Below are 26,059 nucleotides of genomic sequence, written 5' to 3'. Positions count from 1 at the left end.
AACCCTGGTGTCTGCAAGGATGCGTTCTCAGTCCCCTACTATACTCCCTATACCCTCATGACTGTGTGGCCAAGCGCGCTTCTAACTCCATCTACAAGTTTGCAGCTGACACCACTGTGAAAGGCCGGATCACAAACAATGACGAGACGGATAACTGAAGGGAAATAAAGAACTTCGTAACAAGGTGTCTGGACAACGACCTCTCCCTCAATGTCAGCAAGACAAAGGAGCTAGTGATCGAATTCAGGATGCATGGTGGATGGAGTACATGCCCCAATCAGCAACAATGGTGCAGAAGTAGATATGGTTGAGAGCTTCAAGTTCATTGGCGTTAATATTACCAATCATTTGTCATGGATCAACCACATTGATGCGACAGCCAAGAAAGCACACCAATGCCTCTACTTCCTGAGGAGATTGAAGAAATTCGGCATGTTTCAAATGACTTTTACAAACTTCTACAGATGTACCATAGAACACATACTATCGGGTTCCATCACAGCTCAGTTTGGGAACAGCTCTGCCCAAGGCCACAAGAAATTGCAGAGTTGTAGATGTCGGTCAATCGAGCACACTGACCAGACTCACCACCATTGACTCGATCTACACTTCACACTGCCTTGGAAGGCAGCGAACAATATCAAAAATTATCCCACCTCAGTCATTCCTTCTGCTCCCTACTCCCGTCCAGCATCCCATCCAGAAGGCACAGAACCTTGAAAGCACGCACCAGCAGACTGAGAAACAGCTTCTTCCCTTGTTATCAGTCTTCTGATAGTAAACTAGGGTACGTCGGATTCACCTGTACCCCATTGTGGACATTGAACTTTGTCAACTCATCTGATGCGCAACAATGCTGAGAACTATATTCTGCACTCTGTATCTTCAATTTTGCTCTAACTATTGTACTTGAGTTTGACCTGATTGTATTTATGTGTAGTGTTGTTTGATCTGATTGGGTAGCATCACTAAAATACTAAAACTCTTCGTCTTGTTTGTGTGTGTGTATATGTGTAGCTGTGTGTGTGGCTGTGTGTGTGTGTGTGTGTGTGTGTGTATGTGTGTGTGTGTGTGTGTGTGTGTGTGTGTGTGTGTGTGTGTGTGCGCGTGTGTGTGTGCGCGTGCGTGTATGTGTGCGCGTGCGTGTACGTGTGAGAATATCTGGTTAATTCCTATTTTCTTCCAAACGCTAGACACACATACTACTCACATTTTTCCTGTCGAGGCGATAAACATCTTCCCCTCGCACTCCCACCTATATTTCCGAAGATTTCAATCGTTTAAAGTTTTAAAAACAGCCCGTAAACTCACCTTTTTCGGAAAAAACCCCAGAGTGACGTCACAATGCATTCGCAGGGTAGGACCAAAGATCCTATAGCGGAGCAAGATAGCTTACTCCTGCGAAATGCAATGGGCTGACGTGTAGTACGCTACGGAGGGGATCCTGGGCATTTTTCCCCGCCCATTTTAGTAACCGGAGCCTACCTGACCCGACTCGCAGTGTAATCAATGTTGCGGGGCAACAGTTTGTATAAGTGATATAGGGTTAGATTCATAATTCTGTTAGTTCATACTTCTGTTAATTCTTGTCAAGAATAAAATGTTTATAAACACACATACATGAATGTGATATAAATGTATGTAATCATATAACACACACAATTATATTTCTTCTGATTTTTATATCCAATGATGAACTTTATTTCAGACTAGACAAGGGACATTAAATAAGAAACATTGTAAACCTCCCCGCAACTTCACACACACACTAGGCCCCATCCCACCCCTCAACTCCCCCCCCCCCCAGGCACTCCCTCGCCTCCCCCACACTACAATGTCTCCCCCCCTATGCCCCTCACCCCGCTGCCCCGGGCCGCGCACCCCCTCTCCCCGCTGCCCCGGGCCGCACACCTCCCTCTCCCCGCTGCCCCGGGCCGCACACCCCCTCACCCCGCTGCCCCGGGCCGCAAACTCGCTCTCCCCGGGCCGCACACCCCCTCTCCCCGCTGCCCCGGGCCGCACACCTCCCTCTCCCCGCTGCCCCGGACCCCCTCTCCCCGCTGCCCCGGGCCGCACACCCCCTCTCCCCTCTCCTCGCCCGTCAAAGACCAAAGCGAAGATACGGGAGCGGAGGCGGAAGCAAAGATCCGATCTTTGGCCGGAAGCAAGATGGCGGAACAAGATGGCGGAGCAAGATGGCGGAACAAGATGGAGGAGGCTGGTTGCTAAAATGGGTCCTATAATCACCCATGAATCTGCCCATGACCGTACTACGCGTTTGCGTGAGAGTAAGCCATCTTGCTCTGCTATAGGATCTTTGGGTAGGACGGGACACTCCGGGAGGGAAGGGCACTCCAGCGCACCTGAATGACGTCACAATGCACGCGCAAGGCAGAACAGGACACAGTTGGGGGCTAGGCGTGAGTGATGCAATATTGCGTTGGGGGAACGGGTGAGTGATGGAATCTTGTGTTGGGGAGCAGACCCCAACGGGTCTGCACTTGGTCTAGTACAATACAAAGCTTTATCACTATACACGTGACAATAATAAACCTAAACGTAAATGTAGAGAGGGGTTTTCTGCATTCATTTCCTTTCTGGAAAAGATTTTCAGACCCCAATCATCCAATGGCCAAAACCATTTCTCATCATCCCTTCAGTCATTCTACCAATTACTTTTAATCCCTATCCTTAATTATCAATGTTTCACAAGATTGTTTTAAACACCAACATTTCCCAGGCTCTCATCATTTCAGATTTTCTGCTTTTTAAACTTTTCAGAGTCAGTGGTTAACACTATTTTTGCATTTTGTATTCCATTTCCCATGTTCTCGGCTAGTCATTTAACCTGTCGGTCAGTTTCTTTTCCTCTCACCACTTGCTTTCTCATATAAACATTATGTTGTTGACCAATTTCGAAAAATTGTACTCAGTCCGCACATGTAAGACATTAATATAGGTCATAATAGCTAAAGTCCATGCACTGATCCTTGTGGTATGAACTAGTTACAGCTCCCAACATGAAAAAATATCCTTTATTTAGGCTTATAGAAATACTCAGACATTACCTCCACTTCCACCACCCTTAATTCATTGTAATAATGTCTTATGTGGCACTTACTAAATTGTTGTCCATTAACTTGTGAGCTTTAAATCCGTTACCTTTCCAATGAAATTATCATCCCTGTTCATATGAAAGCCCATCTAAATAGTTTACCATGTCTCCTTAGAATTTGTAATATGATGATTGAAAATAGAGTTTCTATAAAACTGTATAAACTCTGCATTCCTGCCTCTGCATTTCTTCCATGGTGCTTTCAGCGTATCCACAGATTGCACTAATTCTGCTTTTAGAATGCCAAATACAATACAATACAATTCAATTTATTGTCATTTGGACCCCTTGAGGTCCAAACGAAATGTCGTTTCTGCAGCCATACATTACAAAACAAAAAGACCCGAGACACAACACAGTTTACACAAACATCCATCACATCGTTGTGATGGAAGGCAAAAAAAACTTATCTCTCCACTGCACTCTCCCCCCCATGTCAGAGTCAGAGTCAAAGTCAAAGCCCCCGGCTGGCGATGGCGATTGTCCCGCGGCCATTAAAGCCACACCGGGTGATGCAAGGTCGCGCACCGGGTCTTGGTGTTAGAGCACCCGGCGTGCGCTCGCAGAGTCCCGCGGCCATTCCAAGCCGCGCGGGGCGATGGCGTAAGGCCCCGCTCAGGTAATCTTCAACCCCGCAACTTGGGCGGGAGAAGTCGCCGTTGCGGAAGCCCCGAAAAGCGGTCACCCAGCAGGGACCCGCGGGCTCCCGGTGCCACCGTCCGCCAAACCCGCAGTTGCAGCCTCCGAATCTCCGGGGGTCGGGCCGCAGCAGCGCTCCACCACAGCTCCACCCGCTCCGGGCTCGGCCAGCCCCGTGACGGTGAGTAGTCGGCAGCTCCGCAGCTGGAACCCCAGGTCGTTCCTGTTGGAGGCCGCTCCACGTTGCAGCCCCAACGACAACGGAGACCCGACAAAGAAAAGGTCGGGTCTCCCGTGCAGGGGAAAGATTTTAAAGTTACCCCCTCCCCCCCGCACCACCCCCACCCCCCCCGCCCCACACACATACCCCAACAAAAAAAATAACAAAAACTACATAAAAACGAGACCAAAAATAATAAAACACAGACGGACTGCAGAGGCCGCTGCTGACGAGAGTCGCGCCACCCACCAATAAATCAAGCTTGAAGCGTCAATTACGTCTCAAATAGAGTGTGAATTACAAACAGAAAGATAAATTTATTGGCCTAAAACATTAAAATGCAGATGTGAGTCACGGAATCATGCAGCACAGAAACAGCCCTTCAGCGCACCTAGTCGTTGCTGACCATCAAGCACCCATTAACACAAATCCTATTTTATTCTCCCCACATTCTCATCAAGGACCTCCCAGCTTACAACACTCACATGCTACATTTAAGTGACCAATTTACCTACAAGTCTGCATGTCTTTAGGAATGGATGGGAAACAGAGCATCAGAAGAAACATACAGGGACCATGTAGCCAGCCCCAGACTACATGGTCAGGTTTGAAGCACGTTTCCCTGGAGCTGTGAGACAGCAGAGGAAGGGTGAAGAGGAGGGGGAGGGAGTGCTGGGGGATAGGGGGAATGGACGAGGATAGGGGTAGGAAGAGGGATGGGCGCGGCGCAGTTGGGGGAGGGTTGCCGTGACTCGCGTCACAACGGGGATCTCTGGTGTCACGACAAGAACCCGTCAGCCGCACCTGCGCAGTTGGGAGCTATGGGTGAGTGGTGGAATACTGCGTTGGGGAAACAGGGCCCAACGGGTCCCACTTGGTCGAGTAAGATAATAAAAACCTCCATGTTCAACAATGGTCCATAACTTCTTTCTTGAGTTAGCTGGATTTATATGCACAGCACAATTTATTTTAACTGTTCATTGCCAGATACTGATAAAGGGCTCATGTTATCCTCCCTGTCAACTGACCTCAGTCAGGCGAACGACAACAAACAGAGTTAGCAGCAGTGCCGCAGCTTTGCGCCAACCCGTAGCACGGCTTTTTAGGGCGGCACCGACGGATGTCGAACCGGATGGCATCACCCTGCTGCAGACTTCTGCTGCCTCAAATGCAAGAAGAAGAAACACTGAAAATATTTAATTCTATTAATGCCGCTATATTGATTATTTTTGCTTTACTCAAGACCTCTTTGCTGTTCCTCACTGCTTCACTTGTTATTTCCTCTCTACCACTTGCTGCCTCTTTGCTGCAGTTCTTACCCCCTTGGGTGGTACATTCTGCAAAGCTCCTTTCAATCTTATGTCATCTTGCATCGGAAAAAAGGTTCTCAAAATACTCGGCAGGCCAGGAAAAGATAAAGACCCATGGCCTTTTATCAGAACTGAACTCAGCTCCCTTGCTGCTTGCTGAAGCAAAGCCGACCAGCTTGAACATGCTGCAGCAGAGCATTTCTTACTCAAACAAGTGGGTGAATATAGCTGCCAAAAGAAAGGCAGGGAAGACAGGTCATTATTTATTGGTTACTTTCAATGTTTGGAGTTGATTTTTAAAGTTGAATATGTTTCTCTTAATATTTTGAATGTTAAAGAAGCATTTAATATTGTGTCTTTTTATAATATTTTTACTTTTGCAACTTATCCCCAAGTATTTTTTGTTCATGTGAACGTTATCATATTCACAAACATTCAATAGCTCCGATCATATTGACAACTTTGATAACCCAGTCTGGAGGGGCGAGGCCTCATGAGCTTCAAACATGGTCCAGAGGTCAGCTGGCTGCCTGGGCCAGGACATCCTGTGCTGTGCAGTGTGCAGCAGGTTGGGCTCTCACCGAAAGACTGTGTCAAAGGTCAGGCAAAATCAAACGGTCAAGCAGCCAGTTATTGGTTTTGGGGAAATGGAAGATATGGTCAATGTGTTCATCTGATTACCATATCTGCAAATATTGTACTTAGAAACAGATTGTATTATTCTTTGAGATTAAAGATGGGGGGGAGGAGAAGAAATTCAAATAAAATCAAGAATGCAATCTATTAGTGTAAAATGTCAGTGTTATTATCAGCTATATTTTAACCAATAAAAATATATTCTAAACATTGGTACATGTATATATATATATTCACACATATATATATTTATGTAGATATATACGTCTAAATATTTATACGAATACATATCTATACAGTTTAAGAATTCACACTGAACAACTCATGGATTTGCTGCAAAATGTTTGTTTTTTTGGATATAAAAGTCAATGATGAATATAAAGCTATTTAGTTATCATAAACTTTGAGGAACACTAACACTGAAGTTGTATTTATTCCCTCCACCCTCACTATCGTGATTTAAAGTGTGCTGTTTCTTTACTTTTCCATCTCTGATTCAAAATATTACTTCTGTTTCACTCTCCACAGTTGCTGCCTGATTTTTTGACGATTTCCAACATTTCAGTTTTTCCACATTTACATGAAATAAGAATGGAGGCCCATCAAGTCTAGGCTGGCAAACAGAGAATATACTGTATCCCCATTAATTTTACCTATAGCCTAATCTAGCAACATTCCCAGTCATTCCACCACCTACAGGACACTTGGGGTGAACTTTATTTTATACAATATGAACATAATTGCTTAATTAAAATCATAATCGGTACCATTCTAGAGCATTTAATTTTTTTCTTAAACCATAACCAACAAACAACTTTGCAAAATAAAGTCACTTCATCCCCTTTCAACCGACTTTTGCCTTCCTTTCTACCTAGCGCCACAGCCCCATTCTCATGGTGTTACCAGTGCAGAGATGTGACAATTTTAGATGGTATGCTCACATCACCATGACTGCAGTTATTGCTCTTCTTTCAGTTACAGGGGGGATGATTTTGGAGTCAGCAAAGATATGAAACAAAAGCATACAATGTTTTTAATCCAGACAATGATATCATGATTAACATAAGACTTCAGATGAACTTTACAAATAAATGACTCAGATTACATTTGCAACCGCATTCTACTCTGCATTATTCAATCCAAACAATAACAATTTTGTTTCGCTGTTCCCTGCGTGGGCAGGAAGTTGCAAAGAGAATATGTGGGAAAATGTGAGAAAGGATCTATGAGGCAGTGCAGAGAAGGTTCATTAAATTGATGTATGAAGAGAAGATGAGGAGGTTGGGCTGATACTCTTTGGAGATTAGAAAACTGAGGGGAAATTTGACCAAGTGAATATAGAGCAAAGGTTTTTCTTAGTGGCTATATCGAGGACACAAGGAGAGCGAATATGATGGGTCAGCCTTTTAAGATGATGGCAGGGAGGAATTTCTTCTCTCAAGGGCCAGGATTATGTGGCATGCTTTATCCCAAAGAGTTGCGAAATCAGAGCCAGTGAATATATCCAAGGAGTGGACTGAAGTTCACTTGAACTGTAACCGAGTCAATGGCAATGGGAAGAGAGCAGGAAGGTCATCTGGAGGCCAAGTCTCACATGATGTTATGAGTGGTGAATTAGGATAAAGAGGCCGATTAGTCTAGTCCATCTCTTGTTCTGAATGTTCCCTTTTAAATGTTGAACAGTGAACTTGGCCACTCAAAACAAAAATGTTGGTTAGGGTCTCTGCAGTCATTGCACTTCTGGTCAGCCATTTGAACTGATGGTTATCTGCCCTTAAGGCAGCAAGTCAGGCAGGAAGTTTCTTCAAACCTTTTCAAATGCCAGTTTAAAATTGATACCAATTTGTTGCCAGCTTTTCAGCTGCCAATGCTCCAACTGGAATATTAAAAAATTCAAATCTAATGCTCAGGATAAATTATCTGTTGCAATGAAAATGATCAAATTCAACTATATTTTTTAAAAAAAGCCTTTTTAATTTGCAGCATGTCAGACCATTTGTTTGGCAAGCAGTGTGTAGCGTGCACCAGGTACAAACACTGGCAGAAATGGAGCCCAACAATTTGCTCATCAAAGTCCCTGTGCCAATCAATCGCAATCTCTTTTGGTATTTACCTTATCTGTTTGTTCTCTCCATCCTTCTCTCCAATTTGATTTTCTTTTTTTGTTCTGATGAGCAATTATTGACCTGAAATATTAATTTTTTTCTCTTTCTCTGTAGATGCTGTCTGACTTACTGAGCATTTCTGGTATTTACTGTTTTACAAAAGACATGCACTCTAAGGGTGATAAAGTGGCCCTGGTGCACCATCTGTTAGACCAAGCAGTGGTATGACATGCACCATAAATAAATACAGGCAGAAATATGGCCCAGCCATTTGTTCATGAATTTATGCTCCAATAGCAATCAATTCCAGAGAGATTGAATGAGCCCGGAAAGTGGGACATTAAGTTTGCTCAACACAGCTGGCTCTAGTGCACACAGGTGAGGGTCAAACCGCCTGTTGTAATGTAATCCGCAGTCTGACAAAAGGGCATGAACACCTGCTCAAAGTTTAATGTTCAAAAGGATTTGCATTAGCAAATATCCTGACCCTTCATAAGGCCAGACTGGCAGGAAGTTGGAAGCCAAGGTATGCCGTCACCTATTCTAATTTTATTGTAATTTCTTTGTTAATAAACATTTAAGAGGAAATAATAAAAATGCAATATTCATTACTTTAAAGCATGGTTTAAATAATGCAACCTTTTGGAAGCCTTATTGGAATGTAAACTTTGCAATTCTGAATCATTTTGACATACAAATTGTGGTTCATAAGTTTTCTCTATTTACAAACAAGAACCAATGCAGTCTAAATTTTTTATAACCGTTTCCATTTTGGAATGGAATTGTTAGTAAATGTATTAAATTTGTAGGAAGGAACTGCAGATGCTGGTTTAAACCGAAGATAGACACAAAAAGCTGGAGTAACTCAGCGGGACAGGCAGCATGTCTGGAGCGAAGGAATGTGTGCCTTTTCTTGTCAAGACCCTTCTTCACACTGGTTAGGGATAAGGGAAACGAGAGATATAGACAATGATGTGGAGAGATAAAGAACAATGAATAAAAGATATGCAAAAAAGTAACGATGATAAACGAAACAGGTCATTGTTAGCTGTGTATAGGGTGAAAACAAGATGCTAGTGCGATTTGGGTGGGGGAGGGATAGAGAGAGGGGGAATGCCGGGGCCAAAGATCTTATAGCAGAGCAAGATGGCCTACTCCTATGCAAAACACGTACTACGGTCATGGGCAGATTCATGGGTGATTATAGGACCCATTTTAGCAACCAGCCTCCGCCATCTTGCTTCGCCATCTTGCTTCCGGCCAAAGATCGGATCTTTGCTTCCGCCTCCGCTCCCGTATCTTCTGACTTGGACGGGGAGAGGGAGGTGCGCGGCCCGGGGCAGCGGGGAGAGAGGAGGGGAGTAGTGCAAGTGGGGTAGTGGTGGCGCAGGAGGGTTGGGTAGGGCCGGGGGAGGGAGAGTGTAAAGATCTTATAGCGGAGCACTGCAAAAAGATCTTTGGGAGAGAGAGGTGGGGTAGGGGCCGGGGTGCAGAGAGCATGGGGAGAGATGTGGGGTTGTGGGCTGGTGGGTTAAGGGACTACAGCATAGGAGGGGGGGGGGGGGGGGGGGAGAGGCGAGGGAGTGCCGGGGGAGAGGGGGGGGGAGAGAGTTGAGGGGTGGGATAGGGCCTAGTGTGTGTGAAGTTGCGGGGAGGTTTACAATGTTTATTATTTAATGTTCCTTGTCTAGTCTGAAATAAAGTTCATCATTGGATATAAAAATCAGAAGAAATATAATTGTGTGTGTTATATGATTATATACACCTATATCACATTCATGTATGTGTGTTTATAAACATTTTATTCTTTAACAAGAATTAACAGAAGTATGAACTAACAGAATTATGAATCTAACCCTATATCACGCACAAAAACTGTTCCCCTGCAACGTTGATTACCCTGCGAGTCGGGTCGGGTCGGGTCGGGTCGGGTCGGGTCGGGTTGGGTAGGTTCTGGTTACTACAAAATCAACTCAAACACAGCTTATGAGCCATTTAAAAAGAAATGATTTAAAAAACATTAAAAAAGACAATTACCAGAGTCAAATTTTATTCTTGACAAGAATTAACAGAAGTATGAACTGACAGAATTATGAATCTAACCTTATATCGACTTTAAGCGACTTTGAGTCCTTGAAAAGCGCTATACAAATAAAATGTATTATTATTATTATATCACACACACAAACTGTTCCCCCGCAACGTTGATTACACTGCGAGTCAGGTCGGGTCGGGTAGGCTCCGGTTACTAAAATGGGCGGGGAAAAATGCCCAGGATCCCCTCCGTAGCGTACTACACGTCAGCCCATTGCATTTCGCAGGAGTAGCCTATCTTTGCCCGCTATAGGATCTTTGGCCGGGGCTACCTGATGTGAGAGAAATCATAATTCATACCACCAGATTGTAATCTGCCCAAGCGAATTATGAGATGCTGTTCCTCCAATTTGCATTTAGTCTCACTCTGACCATGGAGGAGACCTAGGACAGAAAGGTTTGTGTAGGAATGGGAAGGAGAATTAAAGTGTCTGGCAACTGGGAGATCAGGTAGGTTCAGGCTGGCTGAGCGAAGGTGTTCCGCGAAGCAATCACCCAGTCTACGTTTGGTCTCGCCACATCTTGAACAACGGATACAGTAGATGAGGTTGGAGGAGGTGCAAGTGAACCTCTGCGTAACCTGAAAGGACTGTCGGGGTCCCTGGACAGAGTGGAGGGAGGAGGTATAGGGACAGGTGTTGCATCTTCGGCGGTTGCAGGGGAAGGTACCTGGGGATGGGGTGGTTTGGGTGGGAAGGGGTGAGTTAACCAGGGAGTTGTGGAGGTAACAGTCTCTGCGGAAGGCGGAAAGAGGTGGAGATGGGAAAATGTAGCTAGTGGTGGGATCCCGTTGGAGATGGTGAAAATTTCGAAGGATTATGTGTTGTATGCGACGGCTGATGGTGTGGCGAGGAGATACGAGTGAGGCCTCATCTATGATGGAAGAGGGAACATCCATTCTTAATAAATGAGGGCATCTTGGATGTCAAAGTCAAAGTCAGTCAATTTTATTCATCACATGCACCCGAAGGTGCAGTGAAATTAATTTGCCAGCAGCGATACACTTAAAAAGAACAAACAATACACAATAAGATTTAACACAAACATCCACCACAGCATTCTTCACTGTGGTGGAAGGCAACAAAGTTCAGCCAGTCCTCCTCCTTGTTCACCCGTGGTCGGGGCCATAAACCCTCCGTAGTCGCCGCTGTGGACGGCCGGATAGACAGGCCCTCTCGTCAGGATGATCCAAACTCCGACGTCAGGACGGACAAACACACTCCGCGGCTTGGAGGTCCCGACTCGGCACTTTCCTATCGGAGACCGCGGCTTCAGGATGTTATAGGTCCCAGGCCGGCGCTCTTCTCCTGCGAGGGATCCCAGACTCCGGATGGTAAGTCCACGCCCCATCCATGGCTAGAAGCTCCGCAGATCACAGTCCCATGATGTCAACGACACCAAGCCAGTGATCGGAGCACTCCTCTCTGGCGACCTCCGGCAAGGGCTCGGCCGCTCTGCGATGGAAAGTCCACGCTGCGCCTGCTGCCGATGCTCTGGGCCCGACTCTGGGAAAGGCCGCTCCAATCCATGGTGTTAGGCCGTGAGGGAGGCGACATGCAAAAAGTCGCCTCTTCGTTAAGGAAGCGACCGAAAGTGGTTCCCCCCTGTACGCTCCCCACCACCCCCCACTCAAGACACACCAAGAGACACCCAAACTAACATTAGACACACACAAAAAACACAAAAAAGCCGAAATAACGAACACGCTGCTGGCAGGGCAGCCGACTTGCAGCGCCCCCACCGACCAAGTATGGCACCGTCCCGGTATGGAACACCTCATCTTGGGCGCAGATGCGGCGTAGACGGAGGAATTGGGAGTAGGGGATAGAGTCTTTGCAGGAAGCAGCGTGGGAAGAAGTGTAGTTGAGATAGTTGTGGGAGTCAGTGGGTTTGTAATAAACGTCAGTCAATAGTCTATTTCCTGTGATGGAGACTGTGAGATCAAGAAAGGGGAGGGAGATGTCGGAGATGGTCCAAGTAAATTTGAGTGCAGAATGAAAATTGGTGGTGAAAATACTACTTAATGTATATTTTACGTTAATATTTAATATTTTAAGTAGTATATTTGATTTGCCTTTTGTTCCAGAAAAGTCTCTTTTGATGTTGGAATAACTGAAGACATTTTCAAAATGCAAGCTCAGTAATTATAATCTGTGATACATCTCCTATTCTTATCTTTCTATATGGTTAATTTGAACTTCATTGAATACAATAACATTCCATTTTTTAATGACCCAGCCAACAAACTCCAACTTAGAAGACTGCAAGCTGGCCTGCGGTCAGAATGGGACGGCTGTGGGTTATAAAGTGCCATCGTTCCTCTCTCCCTTCTCTCTCTCTCCCCATTCTCTCTCTCTCCCCATTCTCTCTCTCTACCCATTCTCTCTCTCCCCCCCCCCATTCTCTCTCTTTGCCCCCCTCTCTATCTCCCTCACCTCTCTCTCCCTCCCTTCTCTCTCCCTCCATTCTCTCTCTTCCCCTCCCTTCTCTCTCTCCCTCCCTTCTCTCTCTCTCTCCCTTCTCTTCTCTCTCCCTTCTCTCTCTCTCTCTCTCTCTCTCCCTTCTCTTCTCTCTCCCTTCTCCTCTCTCTCTCCCTTCTCCTCTCTCTCTCTCCCTCTCTCTCACTCTCTCCCTTCTCTCTCTCTCTCTCTCTCTCCCTTCTCTCTCTCTCTATCCCTCCCTGCCAGAGCTCCATACATGTGATCAATACAGGGAGGGCCGGGCCTCTGATACTAGCCAGTGCCTCCCCAGCCATTGACCTCACCGCACGTCACTGCGTCATACGCCATCACGCCGTGTCACTGCCGCGTCAAGCCGCACATTTTTTGGTGACCTGATAAGTCAGTCAATGATGCCGGCAGTCGCCTAAAAAATCGCCAAGTGGGACAGGCCCTTGAGATCCTCCAACCAAAGTCAGAAGGCAACTGATAGTTCAGAAAGTTAAAAATATGCCCAATTCAGCTGATCAACTCTTCATTTTCATAATAAACTGAAAGTACAATCAAGTTCTGGCACAAAATCATGGTTGAGCTTTCAGCCAAATGTAAAGTGAGCATATACAAAAAGTGCATAACTTTTCCTTGATACTTGGTCCGCTCATTCAGTTAATCTGCAATAAACGTCCATGCAATACATTAACACTCAACAAAGGATTTGTAGCAGCAGCTATATGCTGATTCTAAAATAATATAAAACACATGAACTGCAATGGAAAAGAGTATTTAGTAATGCTTTAACTGCCAAGAAAGAGAGAATATTTAAATCCTAAGAGATTTTCATTAACTTTTTTTCCCCCAAGAAAATTGCAGCTGCCACAAATTGCTCACAACAATTTCAATACTTCGAACTTTGACCACTTAAAACTAAAGACACTCCTGCATATAAATATATCTTTTTATAGCACTGTTATTACGTACTGTGAATGGACAAAGAGGGCCAATTTTGTGGCTGTACCGTCGGATCACCTCTCTGATGTGGCTGGGCTGGATGGCATCACTGTGAGTCTCCAGACCACAAGCTGCAGCACTCTGTAACATAGAATCATAAATTCTAAACTAAATCAAAAACACCACGACAGCTTCAGATAAAAGACCTACAGTATAGAAGTATGAACAAGATTAGCTTATTAAATTGAATATATTCAAGTCTCAATAAATTCTTACATAGATGGAGGAATGGATCGTAAAAAAACCCTAAAAAAGGCATCAAATTAATTTTCTGGTTTCTTCATTTTTATATGATACAATAACACTTTAATGCCTAACCTTTAGTTACAAAATGAGAAGAAAGTTGTAGTGTTTAACTACTGCACTTCTTTGTACTTTATTTAATTGGAAATTATTGGCAAATTTAGACTTATATAAAATTATCTGTATTTGTAATACATTTGCAGGGTAAAGCAAAACCAATGATCATCAGCAGTGGGATTAATTCCTCAATTTATGTGAAGTCTTACTTAACGATGCCAACTAGGAAAATAGTATGTTGTTTATCCAGTGCCAGTTGAAGCACTCACAGGAATGCTACAACTGGCGTCATTGCTACAAGATTAGCTAAAGGGATGGGCAGCAGGGTTCCCGAGCCTGATATAAAACTAAAAAAACACTGCAGAGACAGAATTCTGAGATAGAAAACATCATTAACATTTGAGGTTGTTGATTATTTCACGATTTCTAGCTGTTGATCTTTGCTGAAAAGTGCATTCATGTGTTGTATTGAAAATTAAATAAATTGGACAGTGATGCCTGCAATGCTGTGCGGCACATCAATACTAAATGTGTAGGGTTGCACACAAAGAATATAATATTTGGTGAGGACCTTGGGTATCTTAAACAAAATTGAATCAACATCGTCAGAATCTTGTATTTACAATTTTAATGACACCAACATTTGTAAATGGAAAAGCTTGGCCCATTATAGAAGTATAGAAATACAGAAAATAGGTGTAGGAGTAGGCCATTCGGCCCTTCGAGCCTGCACTGCCATTCAATATGATCATGGCTGATCATCCACCTCAGTATCCTGTACCTGCCTTCTCTCCATACCCCCTGATCCCTTTAGCCACAAGGGCCACATCTAACTCCGCAAGAATGTCATTGTCCTATACAGGGACACATGACAATAAACTCACTTGAACTTGAACTTGAACTTAAATATAGCAATTCTGGTTACTACTCTTAACAATTCTGGTTACTACAATAGTTTCCTTCTAAAATTAATCTACCCTGCCATTTTTCAGTTCAAGAGTATTTTGTCACAGATATAATTGTCTGCTTAATTAATATTATTCATCTAATATTGTACAACTTAAAAAAAAAGGTTATATGTGAGTAAGATGGCTGAATAAGTGTACTTTAGTTGTTAGCATACGAATTTGTCTCATTAATTTCCATAGCAGTAATGTAAATGTGGCCATGAAATAATATTTCTCAATAATTTGCAATGAAATAGTAAATGTATTCTCTCTGAATAGAAGAAAACCTCATGAATGCATTTCCAATGTTTCTACACACGTTTCTAGATTTTTCATTATGCACAATTTAACAGCTGTTCCCGAGAAAAATGTCTGGTCACACAAATTAAAAATAAACCATACAAATGGTCTTCCTCTTAGTTACTTGCAGAAATACATGATCCATAAATCAAAAGCATTATTAGCCCAGTTTTTTCCCCTCTCAGTAATGCAATACATTTTACATTGATGGGAAAATAACAGAAGCTTTTCCTTTAAAGATTAACATTCCAAAGTTTCTCCTCAAAGAGATGTTTATATTAAGCATCACAAATGATATACACTTAGGCCTAACATTTTTTTCCCTTTTCCTATGAATATGACACAAAGAGTAGATCAATGCACCTTCTGTGACAAGCCTGGCTCACAAAAAGAAACCTTGCCTTGGTACTAGCTTTAAAGAGAATGTGCTGGTTGATTACCATTTCCAGACTATTTTCTTATGCAGTTCTGTTTAATTGTCACTGCTGGATTAAAAAAAGCCACGCTAATGCTCTCTAACCATCTTGGGGGTAGAACAACACACATAATTACTCTTCTACAATTGCTCAAATTATATTGATCGATTTAGCTTTCCGGCACACAGAACCAATGAAAGTGGGTCTGATTCTTTCCAGTAAACTTTGTACATTCCGAGAATATTCTAGTTAAGTTTAGGTTTGCTATCATTTCCAACACGACCAATGGCTCACCCTGAAAAAGTGAAAAGTAAAATATCTTTTTTTAAATGAAAGTGCTCAAATTTAATTATCCACAGAAGATATTTAAATTTCATTTAAAGTAATGATGTCATATGACCTCTGTAAAATTATGGTTATATAATTCTAGATAAAGTTACATAAACCAATGAGAAGCATATTTCATTTTTTTTTCTCACAATCAAATATAAAACATTTGTGAATTGTGATGTGCTGCCACAGCGCATCAGTTTAGGGGCTTACATTAAGGGCATGGTGGTGCAATGGCTACGATCCTAGATTGACTGCCAATGTTCTGGACTATTAATTTAGGAACTAAGGGTTGAACTGTCTAGTTATTTAAATTACAGTCATTAACAAAATCTGGAAATTACGAAGCTTGTCTCAGAAATAGGAACAGTGAAACTTCCAAGCAAAAATCCATCTGGCTCATTGGTGTCTTTCAAGAAAAAAGTTTGTTTTCCTTACACAAGATGACCTGCATCTGACTCCAGGCCCACTAACAGTTCTTCTAGGATCATGGAATTCCAGATCATGAAAACAGATTCTTCAGCCCACCATGCCAATCCCATCCCAACCCATTTTATTTTCCTTATATTCCTATGAACCCCTCTCCAAATGTTACCACTTGTCTGCACACTAAGGGCAATGTACAACAGCCAATGATCCTACCATTCCACACATTTTTGGGATGTGGGGAAAAAGTAGAGCACCTGAAGGAAACCCACAGGGTCATAGAAGAAAGTACAAATTCCACCGCAGACACCACCAGTGATCAGCATTGAGCTGAGGTTTTTGGAGCGATGGGCAACAGCTCTATTCACTGCACCACTGGTTAACGCTTAATTACTGCCGCATTGGTTAACGCTTAACTACTTTTGACTTTTTAGGAGAAATCAGCGATGGATGTTAAATCCTGGCATTGTCAGTATCATTGAAATTCAGTGACCAACAAAAAAAGGCCTACCATGTTTATAGATATGTTTGCTGACCCATCAACTTCTCCAGCTAGCAATGATTCGTGTGGCAATGAGTCGTGTGGCATTGCGTTATACAACACAGAAAGGTCCCTATAGAGTTGTTCAAGCCAAGTCAAGAATTGAATGTGCAGTGACCTTTGCATGTAATGGAAACTTCACCTACATTCTATGCATGTGATAGATGTAAAAGAGCACTTTTGTTTCTTAGCAGCAAGAACATCAAATTCTGCCCCCAAAAAACTTAAGTACAAAGTTAGCTGCAACTGCTGAGCAGTATTAATGAGCCTTTAAAGAGTTTTTGGATCAAAATTTAAACAGAGAACCATTTCCAAAATGAAGATTACACTTCATTATTTTGAAGAGCAATAGGACAATAAATAGTGTTTCAACCAATGTTTCAACCCCTGAACCAGCATCACCACAAATAAATAATCTGGTCGTAATCATTGTTTATGTGATTCTACTTCGTGGTGCCTCGTTCCCTACATATTACAGTTACTACATTTCAAAGTCCTTCAATGTTTTTAGGTATCATGAGGTTATTAGAGGCAGTAGATAAAAGCTAAACTTTTCCGAGCATAATATTAGTCAAGGGATAATGATGTGTTCACATTAAATCTTAAATTCAGTCATTTCCATGTCATCCGAAAATAGATAGATTTGTCAGAATATGAATAGTGCACAAATGGTATAAATAAACCTTTTCAGTTTGGAGGATCATTTTCAGGTTTCACCAAAAGACCGCAGCCCAAAATTATTAATGGCACATTCATGGACTTGACAACATCTTAATCTCTATTCCCGGATTTTTTTCCCGAATTGGACCTGGGTTTTTATCCGTTTTTTTGCCTCCCCCAGGAGATCACGAGGTTTTTGGGGTGGAGAGGGGTGATAGCGGTATAAAGGGGAGGGTAGTGTCTTGTGTTCTGTGTCTTGTGTCTACTGTTTGTGGGTAAGTGTGTCTGTTTAGTGTTCAGCCATGAGCGAATGGCGGTGCGGGCTCGACGGACCTGGTGGTCTACTCTCGCACCTACTTTCTATGTTTCTATGTTTCTAGGTGTGTTCCATTTCAGCCAAGATTTGCCACGGGTCAAATTTGATTAGGTCCTCAAGCTATAATTGATTGTTCCTGATCATGAGAAATTACTTCAGACAATTTTTAAAAAACTGTTAAAGGTACTTGGCATCATGTCTGGCACAGACATTGTGGGCCGAAGGACCTGTTCCTGTGCTGTACTGTTCGAAGTATTGATGTTTTTTTCATCCTTCTTTCCCTGCCTATTCATGTGTCTGTCTAAATGCCTCTTAAATATTGCTATCATGTCTGATTCACTACTTCCCCTTGCAACAGGTTCCAGGCAACTGCCACTTGCTATGTAAAAAAAGTTGCCTCCCAAATCTCGTCTGAACTTTCCCACTCTCTCGTTACTCTATGCCCTGCAATATTTGACATTTCCATCTTGAAAAAAATATTTAGACTATCTACAAGACTTTGACTGACAATAATGACTTTCATAATTTTATGTACTTTTATCAAATCTACCTCAGACTTAAAGCTCCAGAAAAAGCAATCCAAGTTTGTCCAACCTCCTCTTAGGGTTAATACACTCCAAACCATGCAACATCCTTTTGAAGCTCTTTTGCATCCTCTCCAAAGCCTCCATGTTCTTTCTGTGACATGGCAGCCTGAACTGTACACAATACTACAAATGTGGCCTAGCCAAACTTTTACATAGTGCCCTATCCAGCTCACATATTGCCCTGATCGCTGAAGGCAAGTATCCCATTCGCATTCCTTACTACTCTTTCTCACTGATTTCAGGGAACGTCCGACTTGCACCACAACATCCCTCTGCACATCAATGTTCTTAAGTGTTCTGCAATTCACTGTCTACTTTCCTCTTACATTTGATCTCCCAAAGTACAATACCTTAAACTTTCCAGATTAGATTTCTCTGCTCATATTGCCAACTGATAAATATCCTAAAGTATCTTTTGATATCCTTTCGCAGTATCCACAACTCTGCCTATTTTTGTGTCATCTGAAAACATGAATCAGTTCACCAACATTTTTGTCCATGTCATTTGAATTTGAATTTGAATTTGATTCCTTTATTGTCATTTAGACCTTTCGGTCTGAACGAAATTATGTTGCCTGCAATCATACACAGAACCAATAAAAACAAAACATACAATAAACACAAATTAAACATCCACCACAGTGAGTTCACCAAGCACATCCTCACTGTGATGGAGGCAAAGTCTTAGTCTCCATCTCTTCCCTCCTTGTTCTCCCACTGCGCTGAGGCAATCGATCCAGGCCTGAGATGCCGCCCTCCAGTCCAGCGGACCTCCGTGGTGATGTCGCCGCCGACGAAATCCGGAACACCATCTCCGCTCCGAGTCGGCCCGCCACAGCATCAGCTCCGGGCAGCCGCCCCAGCTCCAGGCCGCCGCCCCAGCTCCTGGTCCCGCAGTCTCCGCTCCGGGCCGCCGCCCCTGCTCCGGGTCCCGCAGTCTCCGCTCCGGGCCGCCGCCCCAGCTCCGGGTCCCGCAGTCTCCGCTCCGGGCCGCCGCCCCTGCTCCGGGTCCCGCAGTCTCCGCTCCGGGCCGCCGCCCCAGCTCCGGGTCCCGCAGTCTCCGCTCCGGGCCGCCGCCCCAGCTCCGGGTCCCGCAGTCTCCGAACTGGGCCGCCGCCCCAGCTCCAGGCCGCTGCCCCAGCTCCGGGTCCCGCAGTTCCCGGCTCCGGGCCGCCGCCCCAGCTCCGGGCAGCCACCCCAGCTCCAGGCCGCCGCCCCAGCTCCGGGTCCCGCAGTCTCCGCTCCAGGCCGCTGCCCCAGCTCCGGGTCCCGTAGTCTCAGCTCCGAGCCCCGCTGCATCAGCTCCAGGCCGCCGCCGAAAGCCAGAACGCCGCACCAGCAAGTCGGGCCACCGCTGCCTCAGCCCCGAAGACGGCCAACCCCTCGTTGGTAAGTCCTGGCTGGCTCTGCTTCCGGAGCCTCGGGGTCAGTCGCAGGCTGGAGGCCGCCAGCTCCGCCATTAGGCCTCAGCGCAGACGGAGGCAGAGAAGGGGGATACAACGCGAAAAAGTCGCATTCCCCTGAAGGAAGAGACAAAAAACATGTTTCACCCCCCCCCAACACAACCCAACAAACTAAAACTTAACCAAAACAAGACAAAAAAAACAACAGAAAAAAGTAAAGACAGACGGACTGCAGGCGAGCCGCAGCTGTTAACAGCGCCGCCACTTCCGGATTTATACATATTACAAACAACAGAGATCCCAGCACTGATCCCTGTGAAACATCATTGATTAAAGGTTCACAAAAAAGCTGGAGAAACTCAGCGGGTGCAGCAGCATCTATGGAGCGAAGGAAATAGGCAACGTTTCGGGCCGAAACCATTCTTCAGACTCTTAAAGTTTGATTAAAGGTTTCAAGTCAGAATAACACCATTCCACAACTCTGACTTCTCTGGCCAAGCCAATTTTGAATTCAATCTACCAAGTCACTATTGATTCTATGTGCCTTACATGTGCCCTAGTCTACAATTACTGTCTTGTTAAATGCTTTACCAAAGTCCATGTGTATAACATCCACTTCCCAGCCAATCATCTCCTTCACCCTCCTTAAAAAATACAATCAAGTTCATAAGACATGATGTCCACCACACAATTCCATACTCATTATCCTTAATATATACTTTTCCAGGCAGGAATACATCATATACTAAAGAATCTTTTCCAATAATTTCTCCATCACTGAAGGCTCATCAGCCTATTAATTGCTTGATTATCCCTATTGCCCTTCTTAAATGATGGAACAATATTTGCCACACTCCAGTCCTCTGAGAGAAACTCAGAGGAAAGAGGAATCCAAGACATCTGTCATGGCCCCAGCAATCTCCTCTCTTGCCTTTCTCAATAACCTGGGATAGATCCTGTAGGACTCAGGGGATTTATTCATTTTTAATGTTCTTCAAGAGACCCAACACCTTCTCCTCCTTGATAACAACATGCCCTAGAATATCAGCACAATCTCACTGTCCTCCATGTCCTTCTCCTGGTGCTCATTTAGTACTTCCCCCACTTCCTCTGGCTCCAGACATAAATACTGTATTTTCCTATGCCTTCGAGTGCTATTCCCTCCCTGGTTACCTTCTTGTTTTTGTATGTACTGTATAAAATGCCTTGGGGCTTTACTTAATCCAACTGGGGAAGGCTCCTTTTAGCCCTCGATTCCCTTTTTAAATTCTTCCCTACATGGATTTTAGTAATACATTTGATAAATTCTTGCATGGTAGGCTGATCCAGAAGACTAAGATGTACAGGAATCACAGTGGCTATGCTGTATGAAACGACTTACAAACGCAAGGCAAAGGGTTGTGGTGGAAGGGTGTTATTCAGGCTGGTGTCTGTGACCAGTGGCGTTCTGCATGGATCTGTGCTGGGACCTCTGTTGTTTGTGGTGGATGGGAACAAATTGGACATAAATGAAGACACAAGGAATTTCAAATGCTGGAATATTGAGCAAAATAAAGTGCTGGAGTAAATTAACAGGTCAGGCAATATCTCTTGAGGTTATGGATAGGTGACATTTCTGGTCAGGACCTTGGCTCAGGTTGATTGAAATGGGGGGGGGGGGGGGGGAAGCTGAGAAAAGAGGTGGGGTGGCTCAAAGCCTAGCGAGTGATAATGGATACGTGACAGGATTTGATTGGCAGGTGGGTCGGCAAAGGCTAAAGATGAAAATGAAACAAAAAGTGCAATGCTTGGAGAGCAGTGAAATGTAAAGCCATGGTGAGAGATATAGGTGTAAGGGGACAGGGTTTGACCATGAGGAGACCATTTTGTTGAACACTTACTCTTGGTCCACCAAGGCATGTTGGATCTCCCGGTTGCTAACCTTTTAACACCCCTTCCCTTACCAAACCTTCTGTCCTGGGCATTCTCAATTGCCAGAGTGAGGCAACATGCAAACTGGAGGAAAAGCACCTCATATTCTGCTTGCCACAACCCAATGGCATGAACATTCTAGGCAGCAGCCAACTCCTTTTCTCACCCATCTATTTCCTATGTCCCCCACCACCCACCACCACCCAGTGCACACCCATTTCTCCCACTATCCTGCTCCCTTTCCCCCACCATATCCAGAAGAGTATGCTTGTTTGAGAAAGGAGCAGCCACAGTAGACTCCTCCCCTACATGCCTGCCCCTCCTGACACTCACCCATCCATTTGAATCTTTGCTATGACCACGTCCACGACACTCCAATTTGCAACACTCTTTGCCTCCTGTATGTTCTTCAGCAATTCCAACTGTCGCTCGGTAGATTCTTGCAGTCTGAGAGTAGCTGTAGATGAATGCTGCTGCTGCTGCTGCAGATATTGCCATCAGGGACACTTGATTGCTCTCTGATCTCCCACATTTCACAGGAGCATTCCTCAAGCATCGATCACACTTCCTCACAATTCACATTACTCAACTTTACTAGGCCAAAGACTGTATTGTCTCAAACCTTATGTTAAGTATTGGGCATTAAACATTAACATCTTGGTAGTTTAAATTGTGTACTTAGCTACACATGACAGTAAAGTACCATTGAACTATCTCTGGAGAACATAGGCTTAAGTGTGCTCTTTTTACTGGTTTTCAGCATTAGTGAAAACAACTTACGATAACCGAGTGACACAAGTTGAAAGTCAGTGAAGAAAGATTGGTAAAGCCGAGGCAAGACAAGAGCAGGTAGAAAAAACAGATCAAAGTATAAACACCACCAAGTACCATAGAATAATATATTTAAGGATAATTTTAGCTTCTGTGAAGTGCGAAACAAAACTGGTACTAACGTATTAATAAACACAATTGAACAAAATATACACACTACTGATTTATTCAAAATTATGGCCAAAGCTCATAAGCTTACATTGCAATGTAAAAGCACAATATGCTTTCGTTGTTCAGTTAAAACGATATTTACAAATTCAAAAATGTAAATGACATGAAACTGGTCTGCTGAATGTAACCTCATTGAAATATGACCCGATTTTACAGCTCCTCCCCAATGGATTATATGAAGATAATTTTATTTTCCATTATAAATTTTTTTTGACTGATTATGTGCATTTCTATATATAACTCAAATTATAACCTAATAGTTACATTTTGAATCATATTACAGAACTATAATAATATTTTGTGAATCGGTTGTCAGGATACATTAAGATCACTTACTGTACAACACTGAATAAGTTAATTCTCCATTGAAACACACTGAATGCTTCCAGTATGCTGAACATGTTACATTGAACAAATGACAATGAATCCAGAGACTCATTTTATTGGATCCATTGCACTAAGTAACATGAAATTTCCTTGAGCAAGTTGAGTCAAGGACCAAATTCTTGTCACTGAATCCAACGAACCATATATCAGTTTACATTTTTTTCCGGCAGTACAATTAACTGTGCTGGTTTGATGCAGTCTAGTAACTTTTAAAGGGCCATGAAGCTTGCTTGAGTGCACAATAGCGCATGCGCCAAGCTAAATCAAGCATATAGCCTACAAACAAAATAACTGCCGAGGTTAATATCCACACATACAAAAGCAGGTTAGGTGTCATGTTGATCAGTAAACCAAAGAACAAATGGCAAGAAACACAAGTGCTAAGCACCTCTTACTGGCATGGTCTTTTCTAAAGCTGATTTAAACCTGGATTTTAAACTCTCAGTCTGAAAGATCAGTCTGTGGTACAAGTAAAATCCAGAGTCAGCCTCAGTTCTCAGAATTGGCAAAGTTTGTGTTGTTCTTGCAAGGTTTTAGAAAGTTGCACAGGGGAGAAGCATTTCTGATGGGGCAAAAGTCAATATTATATTAAATGGCATATATTATGTATAACATTTTGCAAGAAAATGGATATAATTCATTAGCTATCAAAAAGTCTCATGTTAGATACCTCCAATAATAATTTAAAAATATGTAATGCAGTTTTAAATTTAATTTCACATTGTTTCAATTTAAATAACTTTCCATCTGTTATGCAATTAGGCAACTAATTTACAATGGATTTAAATTAGTTGACTAATTGCTTAACAGATATTTTAAACATCTTCTGTAACCTTGAACTTCAACACAATTCGATTAAGTACCAGTGAATACAGTGGAGGCACAAACACTGATCATTGAAGAACAGAGCAGCACAATGAAAATGTTGAGAATAATAGACATTTTTCCTCTTAAACTGAAAGTAGAATTGGTTAGAAAATAAGGGAATTATAATGGAAGTTATAAGGGAAAATATCATTCAAAGTGTGTGTGTGTGTGTGTGTGGGGGGGGGGGGGGGGGGGGGGGGGGAGGGGGGTGGGGGGGAGGGGGGTGGGGGGGGGGGGAATAATTACCTATAATTTACAGTCAGCAGCAAAATCTTAGAGTTTTATTTGAAGATCTACCTACAAGGATAAAGTGGGATAGTACAATGAGGATGTAATCTGGAACTCTGGACGAGATTTTTTGGTGGTATAGAAGTGATGTAAACTTGGTTGGTGAGATTCAAATTAGGAGCTGTGTAAAAGACTGTGGTGATCGAAGGTAACAACATGGTCGATGAGTTTGGAGAGGTAAAGAAAATTGAAGAACTTCATTTACAAGTCTGCAGAAGACCCGTTGAGGTGTTCTGGATTACAACCAATGACAAGATGGAATACAAGGAGGAGATAGAGAATGTATTTAAATTGTCTCAGATAAACAACCTCGCCCTCAATATCGGCAAATTAAAGGAACTAGTTACGCCTCAAGGAAGTGTGGTAATGTACATGCCCCAATCAGAATCAATGCTGTCATAGTGAAAATTGTTGAGATCTTAAAGATCCTTGGCCTAAATATTACCAATGATCTATCGTGGACCAACCACACTGATACGACAGCCAAGAAGGCACACCAACATATCTACTTCCTCAGGAGACTGAGGAAATTCAGCATGTTTCCAATGACTCGGACAAACTTTGACAGATGCACAACAGAAAATTGACTGATGGATTGCATCACAGTTTGGCTTGAGAACAGCTCTGCTGAAGATGGCAGGAAATTGCAGAGTTATGGAAGGAACTCTGTGCATCACACGGACCAGACTCCCCATCAATGAGTGCATCTGCACTTCATGCTGCTTCAGAAAAACAGCCAACCCAATCAAAGACCTGCTCTACCATGGTCATTCATTCCTCTTCCTGCTCCCATTGGGCAGAAGATACAGAAGATTGAAAGCCTGCACCACCAGACACGGGAAAAGCTTGTTCACCTCTGTTATCAGGCTTCTGAACAGTCCTTCCATGAGCTTGGGTACTGTACATTTCACCTTTACCCCAGTGTGGATACTGGATGTTGTCCCTGGAACTGGTGTACTACTATACTGGGAACTATATTTTGTACTTGGTATCTTTCCCTTTGCTCTTCAAATTGTACTCAAGTTTCCTTGATTGTATTTATGTATAGATTTGAACAGATAGAATGCAAAAAAAAGCTTTACACTGCACCTCAGTATACGTGGCAATAATAAATCTGAACCTAAACATTGGCAATGAAGGACGCAAGGCAGATATGGTTATTAGTGCTAAACAGAAGCCAGATATGATTTTAGTTCTACAGGGTGTAGTCAGCTTGGTCTGAGCTCAAGTGGTTACTCTGAGTTGCAGTTCTGGGATGTGAAGATTGGAGACTCCAGAATAAAGTTTTGATGGAGACAAGAACATCAAAAGGCGGCAGTCAGGTAATTGTTGGGAAACATATTAAAGTTCTGTATGGAATGCAAAGATGAGGCTTTTTGAAGGTATAATGGTATGTGATTTTAGGGTGTCTGTGGGGTACAGATAAGCAAATGGATTTAGAAAAGGGGTAGATTGCTTTGAGTGGCAAAGATAACAAACAAGGATGACCTATTACACGAGTTAAATACTCTTATTTCCTGGTACACAATATCTCAACAAGGAAATTTAGGGGTAAAAAGTGACCACCGTTGACTTGCAAAATTTGTTAGATTTAATAGCTATATCAGGTTGTTTTTGGTGGAAGCAACTTTCTTATTTGCAGCAATCCTATTAGTTGGAATCTTAACCTATCTTAATCCTTTGCCAGAGATGGCAAATGCCAAGTCAATGTATCAGTTTATGAGTTAAAGGTGGAAGTAGCGTACAAATATCAACAGATATGAGAAAATCAAACCTGTTGTGGTTAGTGAGCTCAATATAGCTTTATTGCAGC

General features: G+C 43.2%; 1 protein-coding gene across 2 annotated transcripts in view; it reads right to left on the bottom strand.

Annotated features, from left to right (window-relative positions):
• Positions 1-26,059, bottom strand: part of supt3h (SPT3 homolog, SAGA and STAGA complex component) — a 380,516-nt gene that overhangs the window by 40,966 nt on the left and 313,491 nt on the right. For both annotated transcript variants that reach the window (XM_033021335.1, XM_033021336.1), the window contains exon 11: positions 13,536-13,646. In XM_033021335.1, the coding sequence (XP_032877226.1) occupies positions 13,536-13,646 (111 nt within the window). The remainder of the gene's footprint in view (positions 1-13,535; positions 13,647-26,059) is intronic.

This window comes from Amblyraja radiata, chromosome 5, assembly GCF_010909765.2.
Source record: "Amblyraja radiata isolate CabotCenter1 chromosome 5, sAmbRad1.1.pri, whole genome shotgun sequence".
NCBI classification, from domain to species: Eukaryota; Metazoa; Chordata; class Chondrichthyes; order Rajiformes; family Rajidae; genus Amblyraja; species Amblyraja radiata.
This window is presented reverse-complemented; position numbering and strand designations above follow the sequence as displayed.